The sequence below is a fragment of the Tasmannia lanceolata genome, unplaced genomic scaffold (assembly GCF_043159265.1).
Source record: "Tasmannia lanceolata isolate RefF3 unplaced genomic scaffold, GAP_Taslan_0.1 ptg000015l, whole genome shotgun sequence".
NCBI classification, from domain to species: domain Eukaryota; kingdom Viridiplantae; phylum Streptophyta; class Magnoliopsida; order Canellales; family Winteraceae; genus Tasmannia; species Tasmannia lanceolata.
The window spans coordinates 55,010,980-55,036,609 of NW_027518692.1; the positions used below are offsets into that span (position 1 = coordinate 55,010,980).

Consider the following 25,630-nt stretch of genomic DNA (forward strand, 5'->3'; position numbering starts at 1 on the left):
CAGTTGTAAAATGATCTTGTAATATGTTACCAGAAACATAGTCAATTCAAATTAAACAAGGATAATGACTAACCTTTTCCAATGCGACGCATGGTATTTTCATGAGCTATGAGATTAGCTTCAGGATTGCATTTTTGAATAACTGAAAGACCTGAAATCAAATCAAAGAGAAACAATCATTTCCAACCGAAACTGAAACGTTTCCATTTCCATGGTGACCGAAATCAAAACCGAAATGGAAATTTAAAACCTTGATTGGACGAGAAGAGATCTATCATAGGCTGTGTGTTCACACTAATAGGTGGGCCTATTTCTTAGAAGGCCTGACTTCAATCTATAATTTCCTTGTCTGCAAAAGACGCATATAGGGGTGCAACTCTGGTCCATTATTTGGAATTCGGGTTGAGCTTTTACCATAAAATCTGGTCAGGATTGGGTTCATTCCAATTCATATTTTACCAAAAGCTCAACCCAACCCAACCCAAGTTGTTCATGGCAACAAGGGAGGCTACAAAGGAGGCTATTTGGTTGGCTAAATTAGTTCGTGATATGTAGCTGAAGCAGGAAGAAGACTTGTTGCACTATAACGGTCAAAGTGTCATACATTTGGCAAAGATCAAGTGCATTATGCCATGACGAAACATATTCATGTGAGATATCACAAGATAAGAGAGTGGGTGGTAGATGGAAATAACTTGAAGAAAATACACACAGATGACAATGCATTAGATGTGCTGATTAAGTCATCTACAGCGACTAAGTTCAAGAATTGCTTGGACTTGACCAATATCTGTTGATATTGATGATTGGCAGGCCACCCCATGGAGTGGGGTGCACACCTCATGTGCAGTGAAGGAGGTGAGGATCTAGAACCATATGAATTTATTTAGTTCGTAATTGACTTCATAATCTCAAGTTCATCAGCATATTTCCAATAGGAGATGGAACTTTTGCCTAAGATACACTAGCTCCAACCACTGGAACCAGTTGAATATATTTAAAAAGTCTATTTGTGAGGTATGTTTTCAATGGGATGAACTCATTGCAGGTTTATGCAAATTAAAATCAAATCAATAACATGAACTAATGCTGCTGCTTTATAACTGGCATGTAAGAGAACACAATGGACATAAACTGAAGTGGTTTAAATATTCGCAGTTCCAGAAAATACATAGCATATACTCTATAAAATATTAAGTTTTCCTTTATTGACAGTTCCAGAAAATACATAGCATATACTCTATACAAATATTAAGTTTTCCTTCATTTTTCTGCAGATATTTTCATGCATTCTTATCAAAGAAGACATGTTGCAATGATTATGAACGATATCTTCCATATTTCAGAAATTCAAATTCATAATATATGTCTAATGGGAATTTATAGCAACCCAATCTCCTTAAGCGCCCAAACTTACCATCAATATGATCATAATGATGATGAGTAACAAAGACAACTAACTTTCTTGGCAATGCAGCAACAATTTCCATGAGCTGATCACATAAAAAGGCAACATATCACATGCAACAGAAATGACACCAAGAAGTAAAAGAAAATTAAATAAAACCAAGCACATATATGAAAAAGAATTTTATCAAATTTTAAAAGATTAATTTCCAACAACTTACAGGGACAACTAAAATAATTTTCTAATTAGTGAGAATGTGTCATAGTGTGTTTCTTTGTATTTATATATATACACGAAATTAGGTTGCAGAGGTCTAGAATATAGGAACATAATCTAGGGAAAATAAAGAAAGGGCACCAAACATATGAATATGGACTCTCCAAGCACATACAGAGCCCTGATATTCAATGCAGTGCAAAGCATGCATCATTAGTCAGTTCCAAAGTGTTTCAAGGAATCCATCATAAATAAGTTTTAAAGGATTGTAAGGACTATATTGTGAGAGTTTTAACCTCAATGCAGTGAGGCTCATCATCTCTAAAGCCCAATGGGATGGCAAACCCAAACAAGCAAGTTCAAATGAGGCACATGCCTTTAGCCTCAAGGCATTATTTCAGGTTATACTTTAATCAAGACACATTTGATACTATCATTTTATTTTTAATGAGTTGGCTAAATAGAAACTGTTTATTTATTTTACCTATCTGCATGTTACGCCATACAGTGTGGATTAGCATCAATAATTTTGAAGCAACCTGATTTAATAAGATTTATTTGCAAGTTCATTTTTATATTTCGTTATATTTTACCATATTTTTTTAATGGTCTATTCATAGCCCTTGACACTTGTATCACTGCCTCATGGGTCGAAGCATCTGTCTGTGAACCCTTGCTTCTGATTACTTTGATAAACGCAGGAATCACAAGCATTTTAGCGGTCCCTGATGCTCTTTCATGTGTTAGTGATAAATCTCCATGGTGCAGTACTGCCTCCAATAGAGCTAATGGTTTAGTGGAATTTTTACTGAACTTGACCTTTACCTATCTCATATGATTAGCCAAAAACATAAATTGAAGTTGGGACAGAGGAAATGAGTGCCTTAAGAATGACAAGGTTGCATGGATCTTGGGCATCTTTGAATGGAATCGATATGGGTTTTTTCTTTTGGCCTATGTAAATTGAAGGTAAGTACATTAGCAATATTGAAAAGGAAAGACAAAGAAGCCATCTTCTAATACTGATGGCCTGATGCAGTCAATGGACCCACATGCTTTCAAAGTGTGCCAATGCAAAGCATGAACTTGAAGCCGATGGATGGCGACGAGTAGTTGACTGCAGATTTTATTCACTGGGGAGTTTTCTAAATCTTTTCATTTAGTTATTATCAGTTTATAAATTTATGGACAGACTAATCTCTTCATTATTAGTTAAATAACAATGGTAACCATCTGCGGATACAAATAGAGTCCATGTTTATAGTATTCTTTAGAATTAAAGGTTATTAAAAGGTATCTTCGGCAAACTTGCCTCTCAATTAGAGGGCAGGATATCAATTGTTGTGTTAATGAGTAAAATTTTCTATTGGCTTTCATTCATTGCTTCTTTGAGAATTAAAGGTTATTAAAAGGTGTATTTGGCAAACTTGCCTCTCAAATAGAGGGGAGGTGTTAATGAGTAACATTTTCTATTGGCTTTCATCCATTGCTTCTTTGAGAAGTATAATCTAAGCAACAAGGAGACTTCTTCTTTATTCACCCATGTGAAAACATGGTCAAGATAACCTCTTAAAACCTTCTTTCATTTGTTTCAGCGTGTTATGCGTATTTCATGCAAGCAAAGTTTATGAAAAGGTCCCTAATTCAGCAAAGAACGAATAAGTAGGCATGAAGGGATCAAGACATTATTCGTTAAACATCAATAATGGTGTGCCTTCAGAGTAGGCCATGCAAGCAGAGTATATGAAAAGGTCCATAATTCAGCAAAGAACGAATAAGTAGGCATGAAGGGATCAAGACATCATTCGTTAAACATCAATAATGGTGTGCCTTCAGAGTAGGCTCCCTTCATCACAAAAACTGTCAGATTGGTTCATTATGATTTATGATAACTTTGGAAATTTTTGAATAAAGTTCTGCCTAAGTGGTTTTCGGTGGGCCCTATGGAAGGTAGCATGAATAGTGTGTTTAGTTCAAAAAGTATCTTTCCCATTTGGATTCAATAGTAATACATAGATTTATGAAAGTTAAATATTTTGAAAGTTTTCCTGCAATTAGGAAAATGATTGTGCGCTCGAGCGCATATAAGCTTATATGCGCTCGAGGGCCCAGACACATGGGTCCCACATTTTTTGCGGTGATCCAAACCATTAATTTGCAAGGCCCTTACATAGATAGGGTGTGTACAAAAAATCAGCTCCAAAGGATCATCCTAGCCCATCCAAAAGTGGAGGGCAAAATGGGCAGATTTGTGGACAAACAGTGTCTGTCTGTTTTGCCCTCCACTTTTGGATGGGTTAGGATGATCCTATGCAGCTGATTTTTTGTACACACCCTATCTATGTAAGGGCCTTTCAAATGAATGCTTTGGATCATCCTAACCATGTGGGCCCACATGATTTGTGTGCCCTCAAGCGCATATAAGCTATATGCGCTCGAGCGCACAATCATTTTCCTCTCTCTCTCTCTCTCTCTCTCTCTCTCTCTCTCTCTCTCTCTCTCTCTCTCTCATATAGACACACACATACATACATATGTGTGTTTGAGAGAGAGAAGTGTATCTACTCGATCGAGTAGATAACTTATCTACTCCGTCGGCTTAAAATACAGTGGGGGCCCACATTGTTTGGGTGATGTACACCATTCATTTGATGGGCCCTCACATAGATAGGATGTGCCGAAAAAATTAGCTCCATAGGATCATCCTAACCCTTCGATTTGGTTTTCCGCAACTTTTTCCATCCCTCTATGTAAATAACCCAATATAGGTTCACAGTCAATAAACATCTTCACCATCTAGAGTTACAATGAGTCGAAGAACAACATGCATTGATGGGCAAAAAACATCTTCACCATCTAGAGTAACAATGAGTCGAAGAACAACATGCATTGATGGGTGGTGAGGACCCATATTGACTATCATGAGGTCTTTTTTTGTAGCCAGGTACCCCTGTTCCATTGCGCAAAAAGAGGGCCTCCTCTTCCATCGAATTAATTGTCCGATTGTAATGTAGCTCGACGCGCTGCTTCACTGGCTCAGTATGAAAAGGTTTAGGATGATCCTATGGAGCTGATTTTTTGGGCACACCCTATCTGAGGGCCCATCAAATGAATGGTTTGCATCATCCAAACAATGTGGGCCCACTGTGTTTCTTGCCGAAGGAGTAGATAAGTTATCCACTCGATCGAGTAGATACACTTTTCTCATATGTATGTATGTACACACACACACACACACACACACACACACACACACACACACACACACACACATATATATATATATATATAGAGAGAGAGAGAGAGAGAGAATTTATAGTAACAAAATATATTTATACGGGCATGTCAACCACATCAGGTTTTCCAAGGTTTTCATCCGAGAAGTCTGGTACCATGCATTTTTGTCCACATTAAATGGAGTATAATTGGTCATACTTTGATCCTCTATGCAGAATTTCACTTTCAATACCAATGCATGTACCTGAACTAACCAATTCTCAGGAATAAGGCTCACAACCACGTTAAATGAAATCAAAGTTCTGCTCTTAATCTAATCAATTCAAATACTTACATAGGGATTTGCAAGCGTCCATCACAGAAGGCATTCGCGGATGGTCTGTTGCATGTGAGAGCAGCCACCTCAAGAATGAAGACAAAATCTGCTGAAAAGTGAGCCCTGGTGGCTGCTCTCACAGGCAACAAACCATCCGCGAAATGCCTTCTGCGATGGATGCTAGCAAATCCCACTTACATATTTAGCTCACAATTAGGAAAATATTTTCCGTATTTTAACAGCATGTACATAAGAATACCATTAACAACAAAATATCAACACCAAATTCTTATCTCCCATACCTCTCCATGACAATCATAGTGGCATCCAGGATCTATTAGTAGCGCATCTCCACAAGCAGCAAAACTTGAACCTCCACAGCCATTACTAACATTATCAGATGCAATAACAACCAAGTTTGTCGTACGAAAAGGCTTGCCTGTTCTACTTCTCATAGGTACAGCTATGACACCTGGAGGGTACTCCTGAAGCAAGAACGAGCATGCATTTATCAAAGCAATAGAGTAGTAATTCAATGCAATAAAAAAGTTATCATCCAAAAAAAGTAATAAAATGCAATAAACAAGGAAATTTGGCAATTGGAGGAGGAATTTTGTATTCCTTGATTTTTATATCGTACTATCGCTCATGAATCCCTAAAAAAAGCAAGAAATAGAATCAGTTAATCTTACGATTCTAACACCAACAATATCTCCATATATGTGCACCAAACACCCCTGGAAGTACGGAGGGACCAGTCCATATTCACACACACACATATATATATATATATATGAGGAAAATGATTGTGCACTCGAGCGCATATAAGCTTATGTGCGCTCGAGCGCATATAAGCTTATGTGCGCTCGAGGGCCCAAACACATGGGTCCCACATTTTTTGTGGTGATCCAAACCATTCATTTGCAAGGCCCCATCATAGATAGGGTGTGTACCGAAAATCAGGTGATCATCCTAACCCCTCCAAAAGTGGAGGGCAAAATGGGCAGATTTGTGGACACACAGTGTCTGTCCATTTTGCCCTCCACTTTTGGATGGGTAAGGATGATCCTATGGAGCTGATTTTTTGTACACATCGTATCTATGTAAGGGCCTTTCAAATGAAAGCTTTGGATCATCCTAACAATGTGGGCCCACATGAGTTTTGTGCCCTCAAGTGCATATAAGCTATATGCGTTGAGCGCACAATCATTTTCCTCTCTCTCTCTCTCTCTCTCTCTCTCTCTCTCTCTCTCTCTATATATATATATATATATATATATATATATATATATATATATATATATATACGGAAAAGTGTTTCTGCTCGGTCGAGTAGATACACTATTTGCTGAGTCGACCAAAAATATAGTGGCCGCCCACATTGTTTGGGTGACGCAAACCAATCATTTGATGGACCCTGACATAGATAGGGTGCCCAAAATATCAGCTCCATAGGATCATCCCAATCCTTGATTTGGGATGGCTAAAATGGACGGGTATAATCCTCCACAAATCTGTCCATTTTTAACCTCCACAAATCGAAGGGTTAGGATGACCATATGGAGCTGATATTTTGGGCACACCATATCTATGTCAGGGCCTATCAAATGAATGCCTTGGATCATCCAACAATGTGGGCCCATTGTGTTTTGGCGGACTGAGCAGATTAACATTATCTGCTCGACCTTACAGAAACATTATTCCCATATATATATATATATATATATATATATATATATATATATATATATATATATATATATAGAGAGAGAGAGAGAGAGAGAGAGAGAAAACGGTTCCTACACACGTGTAGATAAGTTATCTACACACTAGCTTAAAATACAGTGGGGGCCACATTATTTGGGTGATCCAAACCATTCATTTTTAAGGCCCTCTCATAGATAGGGTGTCCAAAAAAATCAGATCCATAGGATCATCCTAACCATTCGAACTTTGGAGGCAAAAAATGAACTAATTTGTGAAGGTTTAGAGACATCCATTTTACCTCCACAAATCGTAGGGTTGGGATGATCCTATGGATCTGATTTTTTGTAGACATCCTATCTATGTGAGGGCCTTTAAAATGGATGGCTTGGATCACCCAAACAATGTGGGCCCCCACTGTATTTTAAGCTAGTGTGTAGAGAACTCTCTACACATATGTGTAGGAACCGTTTTCTCATATGAGAAATATATATATTCCGAAGTACTTAGTAACTCCACTTAGCCTTTAACAGTAAAAATTGAAGAATGTAGAGTTTGACCATGTCTTGTCAGTAACCAATCTCCCTTATTAGTAATGGCCTTGGACACAAAATGAAGGAACTCAAAAACCCGGTACTAGAAGGCCATAATGCAGACTCATTAAGGTTGATCTGTAAGAATTTTGTTGACCAAATCATAGAACATCAAAATCAACTACAGTAACCAATCTCCCTTATCAGTGGGCTGGGACACAAAATGAAGGAACACAAAAACCCAGGACTAGGTGGCCATAATGCAGAAACTCACTACATTTGACCATGCCATAGGACTTCAAAATCAACTACAGTAATTTGAAGTACATTACAGAAATACAACTGTACAACCAGTAATGCTTTACTTCCTCAGATATGACTGCCATCATTCTTTATGAACTAAGATAACTATAACATTATCAACGACGAGCAACTTTGATGAACAGTATGAGGTTTCAGATTTACCCAAGGTAACTATTTATCTGATAAAACAATTTGACGTGCAACCTTTAACATAATGACCTTTTTCAAAAGTCAGAACAGAAATATTTACTTTATAAAAATTTATGCTACAAACCATGCTTTAATAACTCCCACATATTGCAAAACATCATCTTTGTTTTTGTTAACATCACTGCACAAGATAAGGGAAAATATAAATTATTAAGTGAATTAGGGACCTCACCGATTAAAACAAGATTTGAATTCCTAACAGCCACTCATTTAATAGAATTCCCTCTCACACACAGTACTCATGCAGTCAGTAGCCACACACAGTAATAAATAGCAAACCTGGCAATGCAAGGTTTGGGGGAGTTTCCACATTCTGGGCTGCGCTGAATCAGTTAGAAGTCCCATTACTACCAAAGGCCCAATGCGATTATTCCCTGGCCTCACTTCCAAAAGCAAGTCTTGGCCACTTTGAACAGACATCCATTGAGTTAACTCTGTATGCATACTTAAACATTAGCTACATGTGTGATGTGTCTTTGAAAAGACAGAATAATATGCCATGTTTAGAAGAGCAAAGAACAGCATGAAATACTAATTATAATTAAAAGTTTTAATTATCAAAGCAACAATTTTAAATTGGGAAATGATAAAAGCACCCCTTTTCATCACATGGGACACCCAACTGCAGTGTACGTGGCAATCAAATCCGTTGAATCCTTCTGACATGAAGTACATCAGCCCCTCTGCAATCATCGATACACTGCTACTGGGTGTCCCTAGTGATGAAAAGGGGCGCATTTATCATTTCCCTTTAAATTTTATAATTTAATTTGACAAATGCTGGGCAAAAGCACCTCTTCCAAGTGCTTTTTATGTGCCTCCACCACTTGAAATGTGGCACATGTTCAGGGGAGCGGGTCAAAAAAGTCTAGGCTTCCCCATTTATTGTCAACAGTCCACAAATTACATGATCGGACCATTGGTATCTATCCATTGCTAGACCATCTTTAAGTTTAATGGTAACAGCCGTTTCAACTGAGTATTGGTTGGCCATTGATGAGATTGAGTAGCCTTTTTCAATCTATTTTTGGACAAATGACAGTCCACAGTGGTGGCAATCCATTCATTGGGCCCCACTTAACTGGATGTGAGCTGTGTATCCAGCAGTGAAGGCACTACACTCACTAAATAGAATCTTACTTCAAGGTAGGCATTCTCACTTCTTTTGCAATATCATAATATTAAAGTCGCATACAGACACGAACAGCAAAGAGCTCTATTTTATGCCAAGAAACACATAAGAATTTCAGCAAATGAAGAAGAAACTCAAACTCCAACAACTAGCAAACTTTGTCCTGGAATTTTAAAAGGCATTGGGAGTTGAATTGTATGCCTGATTTGTACTTTTTTCATTTTTCTCTCTGGACCACCTTGTTCCATTTTTCTCCGCAATTTTCTTATGCTATAGTTTTAACATGAGAAAATGACATTGATACTCATTCACAGTTGGAGATATCTCTACCATAAGCAGAGAAGAAACTCAAATACTAACAAGTTGCAAAACTCGCAATGGAGTGTTCAAGCCTCAGGTGTTGAAACCATATGCCTAAGATCTTTTCTTTATTTTTTTTGTTGGACCCTACTAGATCCTCGTCCAATGTTTTCGTCCATTAATGATATTATAAAGTTTACATATACATAAAATATGATGCATCTACCTATATATACGTTCACGTCGATCTAAGTTATAAATTCCGTTTCGTTCGCCGTTTCGTTTTGGCTACCGGAACGGAACGTTTCGGTGTTTCGTCCGTTTCGTTCGGCGTTTCGTTCGAAACTTTTCGTTCCACTACGACGAGGGAATTTATTTATTTTTAATACTTAAAAATATGAAAAAATTAATCCAAAAAAATCAGAAATTGTGAGAAAAATAGAAGAAACAATTAATTGAACAAAACATGTAGAAGATCCAACATTTACTTAAAGGAAAATCACTATCAGCTGAAATGCCTGTGTTGACCAGCATGTTGACCAGTGTGTTGACCAGTGCGTTGACCCGTGCCTGACAAGATGAAAATTTTTTAGAGACCAAATTATGAGACATTTTTTACCGGACTTTTGGGATTTAATAGTGTTTGGACATGATAGATTTTATGAATTTTTAAAATTAGAAAAATACCCCATCGTTTGGAAGTCAGGATTTTGACCCGACCCATTTTTTCGCATTTTGTACAAGAACTGGAAAGTTGACTTTTTATCCTTCTAGATTTGGGTCTTGAAACTATTTTTAATAGATCCAAATGGGGGGTATTCCCTTCTTTACATGTAAATCTTAAGTTTTACTTAAATGACTTTACACGTAAATAGAACCAGGAAGCAGAAACAGGGAGCAGAAACAGGAAGAGAAGAGACGAAAAAAAACAGGAATTGTGGAATTCCAGACGAAACAGCACATTCTGCCTGTTTCGTCCGTAATTCAGGATTCCGGTGGAATTCCGACCGGAACGGCATATATGGTTGTTCCGTTCCGGACTCCGGTCCATTCCGGCCGGAACGGAACGGAATTTATAACTATGACGTCGATAGATAAATATATACATATACATATACATAGATATGATGTATCATCATGTATACATATACATAGATATGATGTATCATATCTAGATATGATGTATCATCATATCTAGATAGATAAGTAGATAGACAGATCTGATGTATCATCATGTATGCACATGTATATGTAGATAGACAGATAAGTCACTAATATATGGGGAATGTCATATATCTTTTGCTAACATAAAAGCGTCTTTTTCTTGTTTTACAGAAAATAGCGGCTTTTTCTGTATCTGAGTGGCACTACCTAATTAGTTCTAAAATACAGAAAAATCATATCTCCTTCCACAAACCTTGTAAAGCTTCGTCCTCAGCTTTCAACTTGCCAAGTATGAACACTGAGTGAACAAGAGGTTCAGGGCCAAATTCAGATTCTTCTACAAACTTCCAGAATGCCCAATTCCCACCAATTAATTTTCCCAGACCCACTTGTGATAGGACCTACCAAACCATAAGAAAAAAGTCCATATGATTTAAAAGTAGATAGGGAAGCAGAAAAAAATTGAGTACTGTCATGAAACCAAGGATATTCCCTGTTGAAATTAATGTATAAAAAATGTTTGCTGGTCATTGAAGCTTGGAGAACAAAGCGAAAAATAATCCAGGGCACAGCATGACTTTAACTATTAGAAAACAGTAAACTAATACAGAGAAATTATATGAATAAAGGCCTTATAAACACGTAAAGGTGGTACGTCAGAAGTACTACCCCTACGTGTGATCCAACAGCAGCTCCTTAAAAAGTGAGCTGCTGTTGGATCAAATATTAAGGATGGGAAGATGGGCACGTGTTCATATGGCCCTTCATCATATAATTTCTCAACTAATACATGTCAATCACAAATTAGGTTCAATGCCTATGATTAGCCGACACTTTGAATTTATTGTCGGCACAGGTGGCCTGCCGTATCCGACACAACACGCGTGTCCACCCGTTTCAACACTCCTTTGGACACTTTTAAATGTATTGCTAGGAGTGTTAGAGATAATGTGGGTGTGTGGACAAATATTTGTGTAATAATCAATAATTTTATGTGTATGTACGTGTCACCATTTCTATATTTTTAGATGTTGCCATGTCAGACAACTCATATCCGTGAAACTCGACACACGAATCCGTATCGACAAATTTTGATTATATATAATTTCTATTTTAACCGTATCCCCGTTTCTAAAGTTTGGGGGTTTGCCATGTCCGGCACCCCGTGTAAGTGTCGACACGCGACACTCGTGTCCGTGACCACAAATCATAGTTCAATACCCATCAGCTTAGATTTAAGTTGTATCAAGCGAAAGCTTTTATCGTATAGAAAAAGGATATTATCTAAAGAAAGTGGTTTTCTTAAAAGGCAGTTTTATAACATATTGCACCAATGCCAAAATGTTATGCTAAACCTTATTTTGAACATCAATTAAACAAACCGTAAAAGAAACTCCAAAACTATTACCCATGAACGATAAATGAAAAGATTTTCTGTTTTGTCATAGGAAAACACGCAAGGCCCAATTTCCATTTCATAGCATGTAAGGATCTCTCCTTACAATGCAAACAAGGAAAATTACTAGAAAAGAGTGAGCCCAAAACCCAAATATACCAAATGAATTGGCCAATTCCCAAGAGCAGAGTATATAAGGATGAGCAAAAGAGCCATTAGTTTCACAACTCCACATCGTGGAGCTTTGGGCTCTCCACTCACAATGGGGAAGTGCGCAACCGCTCTTTCTGAATGCACGAACTTATTTAAAGGACTCCCACCGAATCCCTTCCTTACATCTCCAATAAACAGATCGCTTGGGCTCCAACAGAGCTCCAAGTCATCTAGAACTTTGATTGTAGGCCACAAAGCACTTCGATATGATTGGAAATATGAAACAAGAGGGCCTTCCCACAACATGTGTCAGACCCATAGTTTTAAAACTCCCCCGTGTCATCGTGGGACTCCTCCAATTCGACTCCCTTTTACCTTGGCCACTTTCCACATTTTGCTGTCACGTTCCGCGTTTTGCCCTACAGAATCAATAAAACTCCTTTGACTCTCCCAAATTATGACCACATCAACCGAGTACTCAGCTGTGCCAATCGAGTACCTGACCGTGTCATGCCGAGTCCACTAAAATTTTCTTCGGCAGCGTTCCGAGCAGCATACGTGTTTTTAAACACCGGTTAGACCATAGAAAATTATCCAATATCCCACTTCTAAGTCAGTATATTCTACCCATGGTTCTCAAATCCATATCTATCGATATGAATATAAAAATAATGTCGCTAATCCAAGGCCCTGTTTGTTTTGGATTTTTAGAACTGTTGCGAGTCCAAAACTGATTATCGGACTCAAAATTAAACATGAATGTGCATCCCATAATCAGTTTTGACACACAATCAGTTCTCAAAGTCCAAAACAGGGCCTAAGCCATGGTTCCATCAAGAACTACTCACTAGGTAATACTACAGCCCATGAAAAAAGATGTCCTAGACAGTAGGCCTATATACCAAATCATCATTATAATCATGCTCCCCACATCGACCTAAGAATGAACTCGGATGGGCTACATGGACTACCATTCACTTCTCCAAAATTCAAATTGAATCTTGAGATTTCTTCTCCAAATTTTTAGTGCAAAGGTAACAGTAGTGGGTAGGTTTCCCTAATTTTTCAATTTTTTCCAAATATTTCCCCCATTTGAATGAAAAAGGAAATTCAAACTGTCGCCAATGCCGTTAAAAATTCTTGAGAAATCAATATAAATCCAGGATTGTAAAATCCTGGATTTTACAGGCTAAACCCTAGATTTTATAACCAAAAACCTAGATTTTTCAAGCATGAAAATGTAAAATTCAGATTTTAGCTTATAAAATCCCAGGTCTTAGCCATGGTTTTAAATTTCGACGACTGAAACTGAAATGACACTTACACGAAACGTGTTATTATTTCGCACGAATTTCGGAATTTCGGTCATTTCCGAAATTTCGTGAAATTTCGAAATTTCAGGGATTTCGATAACTAATAAAATATTGTTTTTATTAATCCTCGTTCGAAATTTCGATTTTTGTGGGGCCCGAAACCGGTAACGAAACCGAAATTTAAAAACTTGGTCTTAGCTTATAAAATCCATGTTTTAGGTAATAAAATTCAGGATTTTACAATCCTAGATCATAAAATCCTTGCATCCAAACAGCACAGAGTTGCAAAACCATCAGTAAAAGAAGCATTATACCTGATGGAGAGCCGAATCCAAATCAAACAGCCGAAGGTTCAGCTTATCAGCACAAGACTCAGATCCATCGATGACTATTGAAGACTGAGATTCATCTCCCAAAGGATTCAAAGGAGCGGAAGGTAAGTCCCAGAGATCAGAATCAACGTAATTCTGGTATTCTTCTTCAGGTAATTTAGGGGGCGGATTCTGCCGAACGACGAGAAAATCGCCGTCCCTAAAATCCCTTCGAATGATCACTGCGAGCCTGTAAATAGCCATGGCGATTACAGAAAGAAAGAGAGATGGTTTGAAATAAGAGAGGGTTTGGGTGAGGGTTAGGGTTTTATAAATTAAGAGAGTGAAAGGGGAAGTGTCTTCGGTGAGATCAGATTGAAAAGATGAGGGTTAGGGTTGTAAAACTAAGGAGAGTGAAAAGGGTTGGTGAGATCAGACTGAAAAGCATGTCATTATTCTGACAACTTTTTGCTTGTTTTAGAACCTAATCCACCATTACATGGGAAGAAGATTCTTTATTATTACTGAAACAAATGAAAATCTGACCGTTGGGGGGACTTGAGTGCTGAGATCTTGGAAAATGCCCTTGAATTATAGGAGAAATTACCATAAAGGCCAATGAAGTTCTCTCTTTGTACCTGACAACCCTAACCGTCTAATTAGGGTGCTTTTAGTTTTACCCATTGAATGAGGGATGTTAGTCAAAAATGAGATTTTATATGGACTAAGCCCTTATAGTCTCGTATTTTTCAAAAAGTATATATATGATGAAGCCATCAGATGAATGGTTTGGATCATGTCCAAGTAAGCCACATCTAGGCCTCTCTCTCTCTCTCTCTCTCTCTGACTTTCTCTGTGCATACCAATAAAGAAGAAAGAATATGAAATATGGAAAACATTGCCTTTAGGGGAAAATATGCGGGTCCCATTATTTTTCATCAATGAGATTTTCCTTTCTTTATTGGCAAAAGCAAAAATACCTCAAAAAGGTTATTTTGAGATTTTATACGTCTGTGTGCATGTGAAGTTCATTTTTCTTTCAAAACAGTAATGTGGGCCCACTTCATAGGATGATCCAAACTGTTTATTTGTAGGGCCACAGAGTAAATGGGTTGCCCCGTATGATTCTAACGCTCTGATCTATAGAGGTTTCTATTACGGGAATCCTGTTTCTATTACGTTGTGGCCCAACAAATGAACGGTTTGGATTATCATAAGAAGTGGGCCCCACGTAGCAAAATATGAAGGGTTAAATGGCTCAGGAGTCGAGCTCCGCCCCCTCATAGTTTTTCTCTACAATAACTACTCTCCTTTTCAACCACACGAGTAAAACACTTCACATAATAACAATAACTGCAAAGTAATTATTCTGTACAATAATTACTCCCTTTTAAACCACATATATTAAGACAACTACTTGCAATGATATATCATACAATAAACTAACTATTTATTTAATAAAATATTAACACGTACTTGTCATATGCATGCACTTGACTACTTGAGAGCGAGAGAGAGAGAGAGAGAGAGGGGATGCCATTGATTAAAATCAATGGGGCATTTTAGAAAATTAACGAGTTGGCTCTAGATTCCTAATTGAGGAGAAAGACAGAGAACAAGAAAGAGAAGGTGTGAGGGAATTTTTGCATGCAATCTCTAGAACCAAAAAAAAAAAGGATAAGGAACATGATGTGGGAACCGATGAGTGATAGAGGAACCACTCCATACTCAAGAAATCATAAAAAAAAATAGCTGTCCATGGATGATTTTATTTTTGTAACTTGGATATAATGAGATAGAAAAAAGAAATCAAAGAAACTCGAAATCTAAGAGAATAACATAAAATATAAAGCTAACAAAATGCTAGGGATTTGCTAGCGTCTATCGCAGAAGGCATTTCATGGATGGACTGTTGCATGTGAGGGCAGCCACACCAGCTCATATTTCAGCCAATTTTGCCTTCATGATGTGGCTGCTCTCACATGCAACAGCTCATCCGCGAAATGCCAATCCCAAAATTCTAATGTGTGCCTCCCTCTTAAGGAGCAACGGACTATCATTGAGATCCAGGGAGGAGGTGAGACCCCACTTGTAATGCCCGTTTGTTTTGTATTTTGAGAACCGATTGATGAGTCTAATAACCAGTTTTGGACTGACAATCATTGGTTACAAAATCCAAAACAAACAGGGCCTATGTATATGTAATAGAACTTCTGGTGTGACATAAACAAACATCGGTTGCATCAGTGATAAATACAAAAGAATGCACTGAGCTTTTCAATTGACCATAGGAGAGTATCAACATAACTATAATAAATCAAATACATTCATCCTCTCATCCTCTCATTTAACGTTTAAAAGATATAAAGAGAAAAAAACACCCATAAATTAGAAAATAACACAATAAAGATGTCCAAACCAAACCAGATGGAAACCATAGATAGATCATAAGATTACTACTAGACACTGGTACAAAGGCACCTCTCGCGAAGCTTGTAGCGGAAAGTATCATAAGATCACTAACTTGACACTCGGAGGGACTTCCTTATTAAGAAGTTCAACAACTCTTGCCCGTCTTATTAAAGACCATATCTCCTCTGGAGGCCATTCCATAATCTCCCATCTGCCATCTCCAAGATAATTTTTATCACGTGGATCAATAGTAATTGATTCAAGTGCCATGGCGTTCTTTAGAATATACACAGCAAGCTCAACTTCAGCCTCTTTACCGCAAAAAAAACTTAGCTCAACTTCTTTGAGGTGATTATGAGGGCACATTGGAGGCCTCAATATTTTGCCTGGTGCTTTATATGATCTGGTGCTCGGATTAATCATCTGCAATAAGAGATAGAGAGAGTCACTTTTAAATTATTCTTCAGGGTAACAAATTCTATGTCTTACACAAGTTAGAAAGACAAAATATCCCATGAAAGCCCCAACAATTGCAGGCAGATTACAAAGCCTCCACTTGAGTACACCATAACAATACTAGTATGTTCAGGCTTTTAAAACTGTTATTTAGCTAAGATGTTCATATTCAATACAGTTTTGTAAAAACAAGGCACATTTGCAATGTTCAAACCCTACAACAATAAATTATACTCGTTTCAGTTGGAACTTACATGCACGTGGAATTTCTGCAAGAGAGGGCAACCCGTTAGAATGGAAGTCAACCGAAGCAGATCTTCTTTTTCATGATACACTTCCAACAGTAAATGCTTCAGATTAGTGAGTCCAGATAGAGATTGTGGTACAACCTCCGGATTAAACCCCTAAAACAACAAAAGTAGAATTAAAAGATATATCAACTCTTAAACTACAAATAACATCACATAGCAACTTTACTTTTACCTTCATATATGTGGTCGAGGCCAAAAATTCTATTTGAGGAAATAGACGGGATGGAAATCTGGACAAGGTAGAGGTTATGCCATCTGATACTGCTGCGTCTCAGATGGCCCGGGGGCAAACGGGACGGGTCAAAATGACCCGGGAAATTATACGGGTCACTAAGCTTGGACCCGCACCCGGCCTGTACAGGCCTGGTCGACCTAGGGTCAGCCAGATTTTGGACATATTTTTTTAGCTGTTTTTTTGTTTGTATAGGGATTTGCTAGCCACCTTCGCCAACCCATCCTTTGCAATTGCATGCGATTATGTGATGTCAGCCTATCACATTTGTCTTATCCTTGACGTGGTGCAAACTGCAAAAATTGGCAAAAGTACCATTTGTGCAAAGGTGGGTAGCAATAAATAATAGCTTGACATATTTTTTAAGATTTTTTTTTGTTTGTATAGGGATTTGCTAGCCACCTTCGCCAACCTATCTTTTGTAATTGCATGCGATCATGTGATGTTAGCCCATTTATGTTTGTTGACTTTTTGAGACATTTGTCTTATTGTTGATGTGGTGCAAACTGCAACGATTAGCAAAGTTATGATTTGTGCAAATGTGGGTAGCAATATATAATAGCAATAAATAATAATCATGCGGGTACTAATTTTTAAATGAAAAATTACAGAAAAATGAGAGCAAAGTAGACAAGTTACGACAAAATATACGGAAAAAATGTAACAAAATAGGACAGTGACTTAAAAAATGGAAGCCTCGTCGTGACTTGACTTTATGATATGATTGTATATTTATTGCCCAACATGAATGAGAATACCCGTAAGAAAAATTAGAAGAAGGTATTGTGCTAGGCTCTAAGACATGAATGGAAATAACGTAAAAGTGAGGTTGACTTTAACCCCTGATTCACGCTTTATATATGGTATAAGGATTTCCTCACCAATGCCCTCTCAATTACGTTTCTCACCCACCTTCCTTGCCAGTCCCTCACCACTAGGTAAACTAATTTTCCATGGAAAAGTTTCTTGGCCATCAAACATGGCTTAAGTTATGGGGAATGAGACAAAATCCCACTGGTTATGGGTCCCACAGATAACCACTGATAACTCATGGGGGAATGAGACAAAATCCCACTAGTTAACCATACACCCTTGTCCTTCACTTGATTTGAATAAGTTACAGGAAAACACTCCGAAAACAAGACTTCGTGTTGATAATAAAAACAGGATGGATGCGACTGTTGATTTGACCTTGTCAACATTTATTTATCGCTTTTATGGGGATTTGAGCTTCCTTCCTATTGTATTTTAGTGGACGCGGCTCCAATGAATGGTGCCGCCTCATGCCTGTTTTTCTTTCCCCATAACGGATTCCCGTTTTCCTAGCAGTTTATAATTAGGGAAATGTTTTCACATATTTATTTAGTTGTCGACCGACTTGTGCCGTTGTTCCTTACCTTGACTGCTTTCAATAATGCTCATATTTTTTATTAGGTATCATATGAATAATTTAAATTTCAAAGACAGGTAGTACAATAAAGCTTAGTTAATGGCTTACTTAATTCCAAAGTGATTAATCTGCATTATTGTTTACATTGTCTTTTCATGATCAAACTTTGTGAACCACATTGGCAACAAGGCTGGCATACATCTCACCGTTTGATCATTTTGATTTCCCAGCCGTGAGATCTCTCACTCTCACCAATCTTAACCGTCCATTATTAACACCATTTCTCTTCAATTATAGTGGGACCACACGATAATTATTGCTACCTTTATGGGGGAGGGAGAGGAATCTGGGAGATAACTGAGGGATGAAGTCAAGGTCCAGTGGTCCACCTGTGTCTGCTTTGGTGTTCATTCCACCATTCCTTTTTCCAAAGACTATCTATTTTATTTTATTCCAAAGACTATCTATCCATCAAATGTGTCTCTCTCCTTTTCTTTCATCCTCATCTTAAGAAGGTGACAATGAAGAATCAGCTGAAGGAAAAACAACAACAGCAAAATCCACCTCGCTCCATTGCCAACCTTCTCTCGTATCTCTTCCTCTTTGGCTTTGGTTTGGCCATTGGAGTTATAGCTGCTTTTTATCTTAATGGCTTTCCATCCTATTTACAAACCACCCAATTCTCTTTCTTCCCTTCAGCTCCATCACCAACAATGCGTCCTCCACCACCTCCTCTACCATATTTCTTAGATGGGTTTTCAATTAGTAGTCCAATTGGACTTCAACAATATGTGGCGCCGCGCAATCTTATGCATGAGATGAATGATGAGGAGTTGCTTTGGAAGGCATCCATGGTTCCGCGGATCCGAAAATACCCGTTTAGAAGGATTCCTAAGGTTGCTTTCATGTTCTTGAGTCGCGGGCCATTGGCTTTGGCCCCTCTATGGGAGAAATTCTTCAAAGGAAATGAAGGTCTATATTCAATTTATGTCCACACTCATCCCTCCATTAATGAATCAGCGATCCCTGAAAATTCTGTTTTCCATGGCCGAAGGATCCCTAGCAAGGTAAGTTTCTTGCATGCTTACGTTTTTAATTACCCAATTTTCTTTTCAAATTTCATACCCAATACTTTGCATAATTTAACTATAATTCTATAATTATTATTAGAGGAATGATAAATTGAAGGGTGCCCTTGCAAATCCCTTATTATTATTAGTTGAAGAAGAAGAAGAATTTTTAGTTTGTAGATAAAAGGTTTACAGATCCACCTCAAGCTAATGAACAGGTGCAAAAGTTGGGTTTTTTGAGTGTCATCAACCCCCAACAATATAGGAATTATGAAGATGTGAATTGGGTGCATGTGCAAACCTAAAACCTTCCTTATAAAGCAAGCATTCCTCTTGTTATTAATATTTAGTTTTACTGATGGTATAGTTCTTACTGGGCATGGGGATTTTTTTAACGGCTAGTGCTCTTTATTTTGTATAACTGGAATGAAAATGATGCCCACGTTCTTTGTTTTGACAACTCAAAAGAAATTATATGTGGTGGACAGCCGCACATGGGCGGGCAACCCAATATACGGTGAGGCTTAAGATCATCCTAGTGAGAAGATTTTTGGAGCACACTCTATCTACTTCAGGGCCCGACAAATGAATGCTTGCACGACTATCCACCACACAAATTCTCAATAATTCCATTAGGGAGATGATATTTTCACTCTCCCTGCATTATATGTACGCTCCCCTTAGATGTCAAATCACGCTTCCATTATTGCTTGTTTATTACAGACTTAAATACTAATAGGTTGATAAAGTATAGAGGACTGCTAGGGAAACAGAAATCCGTTTTGTACAAAAAGAGTTGGGCATTTTATCATGATCATGACCGTAGTCAGCAAAATGTCATTTGGCAAAACATGGGACTGGAAAATTTTAAGTTTAAGGAACAATTACCAAAGGGGGACAAAAATTAGGCAGAATTATCAACTGGACCCAGGCTTTTCAGAAATTATCAATGGGGGACAAAATCTGTCTTGTCATTAAAAGCTGGACGAAAATGCCCTTTTCTTAAGCAACACGTTTTGCTTTTCCACTTTTCCCTCTTCTCTCTTCTTTCCCTCTATTTTTTTTTCACTTTTCCATTTTCAACTTATTTTTTTTGCCCTACCAGTCATCTTCTTCATCATTTTAGCCACCATTGGAGGAGGGAAAGCTCAAAAACTTGAAACGTGAGTTCATTCCCATCTCTCTCTATATCTAGGTTTTGTCTTTCATTTGTTTTAGGATTTTGTATTTCTCTTTCTCCCTTTCAATGGAGGATGAGGAAGATGAATCGTACGGTAGAAAGAAAAAAAACGTGAAAATGAACAAGTGAAAAAAAACAGGAAGTAAAAACGTGTTCATAAGGGACTTGATAAGCCCATTCGGAATTTGGTAACCCCATTTTGATACTGGATAACCCCAACTCCAGAGACGTGAAAACCCCCTTCCAAAACTCCAGTACCCTTGGGCAATTTTAAGGGACTTGATAAGCCCATTCGTAAATTGGTAACCCCATTTTGATACTAGATAACCCCAATCCCAAATACTTGAAAACCCCTTTCCAAAACTCTAGTGCCCTCGGCCAATTTTTAGGGATTTGATATGCCCATTCCGAAATTGGTAACCCCATTATGATACTTGATAACCCCAATCCTAGAGATTTGAAAACCCCATTCCAAAACTCCAGTACCCTCGGCCAATTTAAGCCCATTCAAAAATTGGTAACCCCATTTTTTATACTAGATAACCTCAATCCCAGAGACTTGAAAACCCCCTTCCAAAACTCTAGTATCCTTGGCCAATTTTCAAGGACTTGATCACCTCATTCGGAAATTAGTAACCCCATTTTTTATACTAGATAACCCCATTCCTAGAAACTTGAAAACCCTCTTCCAAAACTCCAGAACTCTCAACCAATATTCAAGCACTTGATAAGCCCATTTTGATACTAGATAACCCCAATCCCAAATACTTGAAAACCCCCTACCAAAACTCTAGTACACTCGGCCAATTTTCAGGGACTTGATAAGCCCATTCTGAAATTGGTAACCCCAATTTGATACCTGATAACCCCAATCGTAGAGACTTGAAAACCCCCTTCCAAAGTCAAAACGTGTTGTATATGCCAAAGGGTATTTTCGTCCAACTTTTACTGACAAGACCTCTTTTGTCCCCCGTTGATAATTTTTGAAAAGCATGGGTCCTGTTGATAATTTTGCCTAATGTTTGTTCCCCATTGGTAATTGGTCCTACGTTTAATACGGTATTAGTTCAAGAAATCATAGCCAAAAAAATGGAAACACAATAAAATACATTTAAAATTGGGAAATGATAAATGCACCCCTTTCCATCACCTGGGACACCCAGCTGCATTGTGTGTGGCAATCAGGTCACTTCATTCCTTCCAAAGTGATGTACAATAGCACCTTTGCAGTCATAGATACACTGTAGCTGGGTATCCCTAGTAATGAAAAGGGGCGCATTTATCATTTCCCTTAAAATTTTGTAATTTACAAAATGTATTAGGGTTAAAGTTGGAAAGTTGGTTCGAAAAACACGTGTAATATGTTTAAAACACATTTTGAACATGTTAAAAATGTTTTATTTAAAAACCGGAGTATTTTTTTAATTTTTATTTACTATAGAAGTTTAAAACAGTGTATTATTTGGCAAACCATTAAAACTGAGTCTTTTTTAACGGCGTTTTGCTAACTCGATCATGACTAGTGCGAAAGAAAACAAGGAATAGAACACAGTCAAAGCCAGAGGGGCACCATCGATTACTTGGCACAATCACAACTTGGGAAAGAGTTGATTAAAAAGTTTTAATTAACTTGGTATTGAAAATGCAGACTGAATAAGAATTTGTCAGCGTGTTAAAAACCCGAGAGAGATCTCTAATCTCTCAAAATAGGATCAACCACTATGCAACAAATGATAAGAGATGCAAAAACACAACACGCAAACCAAGAATACAAAATTTACGTAGTTCGGCAGTGTGTGCACCGAGACTTTTACTTTTTCCATTGGTGTTATAAACTCTAATCATGAAACACGCAGAAACCTCACACTCTGTAACCTGAATATGTGGCTTATATATTAATGACACTACATCAAGAAACTATCAAAATGCCCTTGTAGTCAACTAAGGTGATGAATTACTGCATGCCATACTACAACTACAATACATCTCTACAACTAAGTGCCTATCGGAGTGTCCTACTATAATTTTTCTTAATATTGTGTGGATGGAAAGGATGAATTCTCACGACTATAGCCTTGTCCTTGTCTTGTCTCCTTTATCCTAGTTACAAAAAGCATGAACATCCAAACTTTATATTTAATCAAATTGGTTTTCCCTAACATGTAAAAGAAATTCTATTAAAATGATTTCTCATAATTAGAGGAAGGAAGTTACCAAAATGCCCTTGTCCTTAGGGTAATTCAATTATCCAACCTCTTAAACCCAGAAACTAGAATGAAGAAATAGAACAATCTTTTTACACTTTGCTTTGATTCTACTCCTTACATTCTAGACAGCCAAGAAAGCCCACACCTTTATTCTTTATAGTCTAGATACTCAAGAAAACTATCATCTCCATCACCACCTTTAGAAATCCATTCTTTTTACAAAAAATGTAAATGTAAAAATAAATTATTTTTTATGCTTTTCATTCTTTTCATTCGAGTCACGGAAACAGCCTCTCTACAAAGCAAGGGTAAGGCTGCGTACATCTAGCCCTCCCCAGACGCCGCAATGGCGGGAGCCTCATGCACTGGGCCACCCCTTTTATTCTACGCATAACAGAAAATAAGAAGTATATCAGCTATTGAAAAGTAATCAACTCTCTCCCTTATATTAGATAATGGATATCTATCATTCCAACCTTGCTTAGGTCTTGTTCGTTTTAGATTTTGGGTATTGATTTCGAGTCCAATAATCGGTTTTGGATTCAAAATCGAATTTCAAAAATCTAAAATGAGCAGGGCCTTATACATTGTGGTTTGATTATCACAAAAGATTCATATATCTATCAAACAACTAGGTAATTATGTGATCATGTAAATACATACTCCTGTGGTTCTTCTATCCATATATGAAATTAAATTACAATGCTCAATGATATACAAATGTTGCTGGACCCCAAATATTAGAATGAACTAGTATTGCTCTGCAAAACAACATTTTTTTAATGTCTCTATTTGAAATACTTCAAAGCATTGGTTTGAACTCTAAGCTAAATGGGGTAGTTTGTTTAGATTTGTATCCTTAATCACCTCTTATGATTAAGCTAATCTCTTACTATTTTTATCCCATAGGTGCTCTATATAAACACTCATTAGGGATAAATTTAATTATAAATTAATCAAGATTAGTGAAAATCTGTTAATTTTACACCCATCTCCTTCAAAGACAACACTAATAATAGATGTGTTGTACGGTCATACTGTCTAGGGCATAGTACAAAATTCGTTAAGTCAACTCAAATCATGCCTCAGATGACTTGACTCGGGCAACAAAATGAGTTGGCTCACTATATACTCAATATGAGTGAAAAAATGTTAAACCAACTCGAAAGATTCGACCTCATATACAAAGGAAACCATACTTAAGCATGGCGACTTGCAATCTATTAAATCAGAAGAAAAGTTTCCATTCCCATAGAAAGTATGTCTGGCATTAGAAAAATATACTCAAGTATTTATCGAGTTGAATGTGACTCATTCGAGTTTACTCGACTCAACCCACTTTCGAGTCAAGTCGAATTTTGGAGTTTCAATTATAGCCTATGCGGCATGTACAAGATGCTATTGGTTGACAGGAGTGTGAAACAACCAATTACTCATTGGTGTTATTTAATCATTTATACTTCAACACTCCCCCTCAAGCGTGGCGCTGCCCCTCTTTTGGGTTAGCTGTACATGTGGACTTTAAATATAAGTTGTTGTTGGGTTTTGAAACCAGGACCTGCCGTGAGGCAATAGCTCTAATACCACGTGAAATAACTACTAATCATTTATACTTAAGAATGAGAGCATTTCGTGCCACCATGGTTCCATTTCAATTCTAGCATATAGATATATACACATACAGACGGGACAAGACACACACACACAGTAGAAATTAACTTCTTCTCTGTTAATGCAGGTGGTGCAATGGGGAACGTCTAGCATGCTTGAAGCCGAGCGCCGCCTCCTAGCCAATGCTCTCCTTGATTTCTCGAACCAACGTTTCATCCTCCTCTCGGAGTCCTGCATTCCTCTCTTCAACTTCTCTACAATCTACAATTACCTCATCAACTCTACAGAAACATATGTCCAAGTCTTTGATGAGCCTGGCTCAGTTGGACGTGGTCGATACAACAATCGTATGAATCCAAGAATCAAGGTTGATCAGTGGCGGAAGGGCGCTCAATGGTTCGAAATGGACCGAAACCTTGCCGTAGAAATAGTCTCCGACCGAATATATTTTCCGATTTTCGAGAGGTTTTGCAGGCCGGCATGTTATGGGGATGAACATTACTTGCCAACATTTGTGAATATGAGATTTGGAAGGAGGAATTCTAATAGAAGTTTGACTTGGGTTGACTGGTCAAAGGGGGGACCTCATCCTGCTAGGTTTGGGAGAAGGGAAGTGACCATTGAGATGTTGGAGAGAATAAGGAATGGGAGTGAGTGTAAGTACAATGGAAGGAACACTAGCCTTTGCTTCTTGTTTGCAAGGAAATTCTTGCCCAATGCTTTGGATAGGTTGATAAGGTTTGCACCAAAAGTGATGGGCTTTCAAAAATAAGTTCATTGGTTGATATTATCTTAGTATACCTCCTTTTAAACAGAGAGAGAGAGAGAGAGAGAGAGAGAGAGAGAGATGTTGGGGGAGGTACTTTTTTATTATTGATTATTTGTTGTAATAAATTCAGGGCACGGTACAAAACAACCAACCATTTCTTTAGGATTTGTTAGGGGCTTTGTAGATGGTAAGATAACCAATGTGCCTTTGGGATTTTGAAACTAGAATGATCCCATTCCAAATTTGAGCATGTACGATTGCAGATTCAAACAAGTAGTTTTTGTTGTTGATTTAAA

The 25,630-nt window shown here is 37.7% G+C and overlaps 2 protein-coding genes across 3 annotated transcripts in view; one reads left to right on the plus strand and one right to left on the minus strand.

Moving 5' to 3' along the window:
- LOC143892489 (Metallo-hydrolase/oxidoreductase superfamily protein) overlaps positions 1-14,224 on the minus strand; it is a 35,227-nt gene extending 21,003 nt beyond the window's left edge. The window contains exons 1-6 of one of the 2 annotated variants that reach the window (XM_077397134.1): positions 13,700-14,224; positions 10,777-10,924; positions 8,207-8,361; positions 5,480-5,662; positions 1,418-1,493; positions 74-151 (exon numbers count right to left, since the gene is read on the minus strand). In XM_077397134.1, coding sequence (XP_077253249.1) covers positions 74-151; positions 1,418-1,493; positions 5,480-5,662; positions 8,207-8,361; positions 10,777-10,924; positions 13,700-13,960 — 901 coding nt within the window. In that variant the 5' untranslated portion in view covers positions 13,961-14,224. The remainder of the gene's footprint in view (positions 1-73; positions 152-1,417; positions 1,494-5,479; positions 5,663-8,206; positions 8,362-10,776; positions 10,925-13,699) is intronic. The other variant, XM_077397135.1, reaches the window with a different exon arrangement.
- A 4,657-nt stretch (positions 14,225-18,881) lies between these two features.
- On the plus strand, positions 18,882-25,630 carry LOC143892490 (glycosyltransferase BC10-like). The gene is made up of 2 exons (XM_077397136.1): positions 18,882-19,564; positions 24,693-25,630. The coding sequence occupies exons 1-2, from the start codon at positions 19,019-19,021 to the stop codon at positions 25,335-25,337; spliced, it is 1,191 nt and encodes a 396-aa protein (XP_077253251.1). The 5' UTR covers positions 18,882-19,018; the 3' UTR covers positions 25,338-25,630.

Bases quoted from the DNA above. Each gene is read 5' to 3' on its own strand.
- LOC143892490 (XM_077397136.1), top strand. From the start codon at position 19,019: ATGAAGAATCAGCTGAAGGAAAAACAACAACAGCAAAATCCACCTCGC. The intron at 19,565-24,692 runs GTAAGTTTCTTG...CTGTTAATGCAG, and splicing joins GCCGAAGGATCCCTAGCAAG to GTGGTGCAATGGGGAACGTC.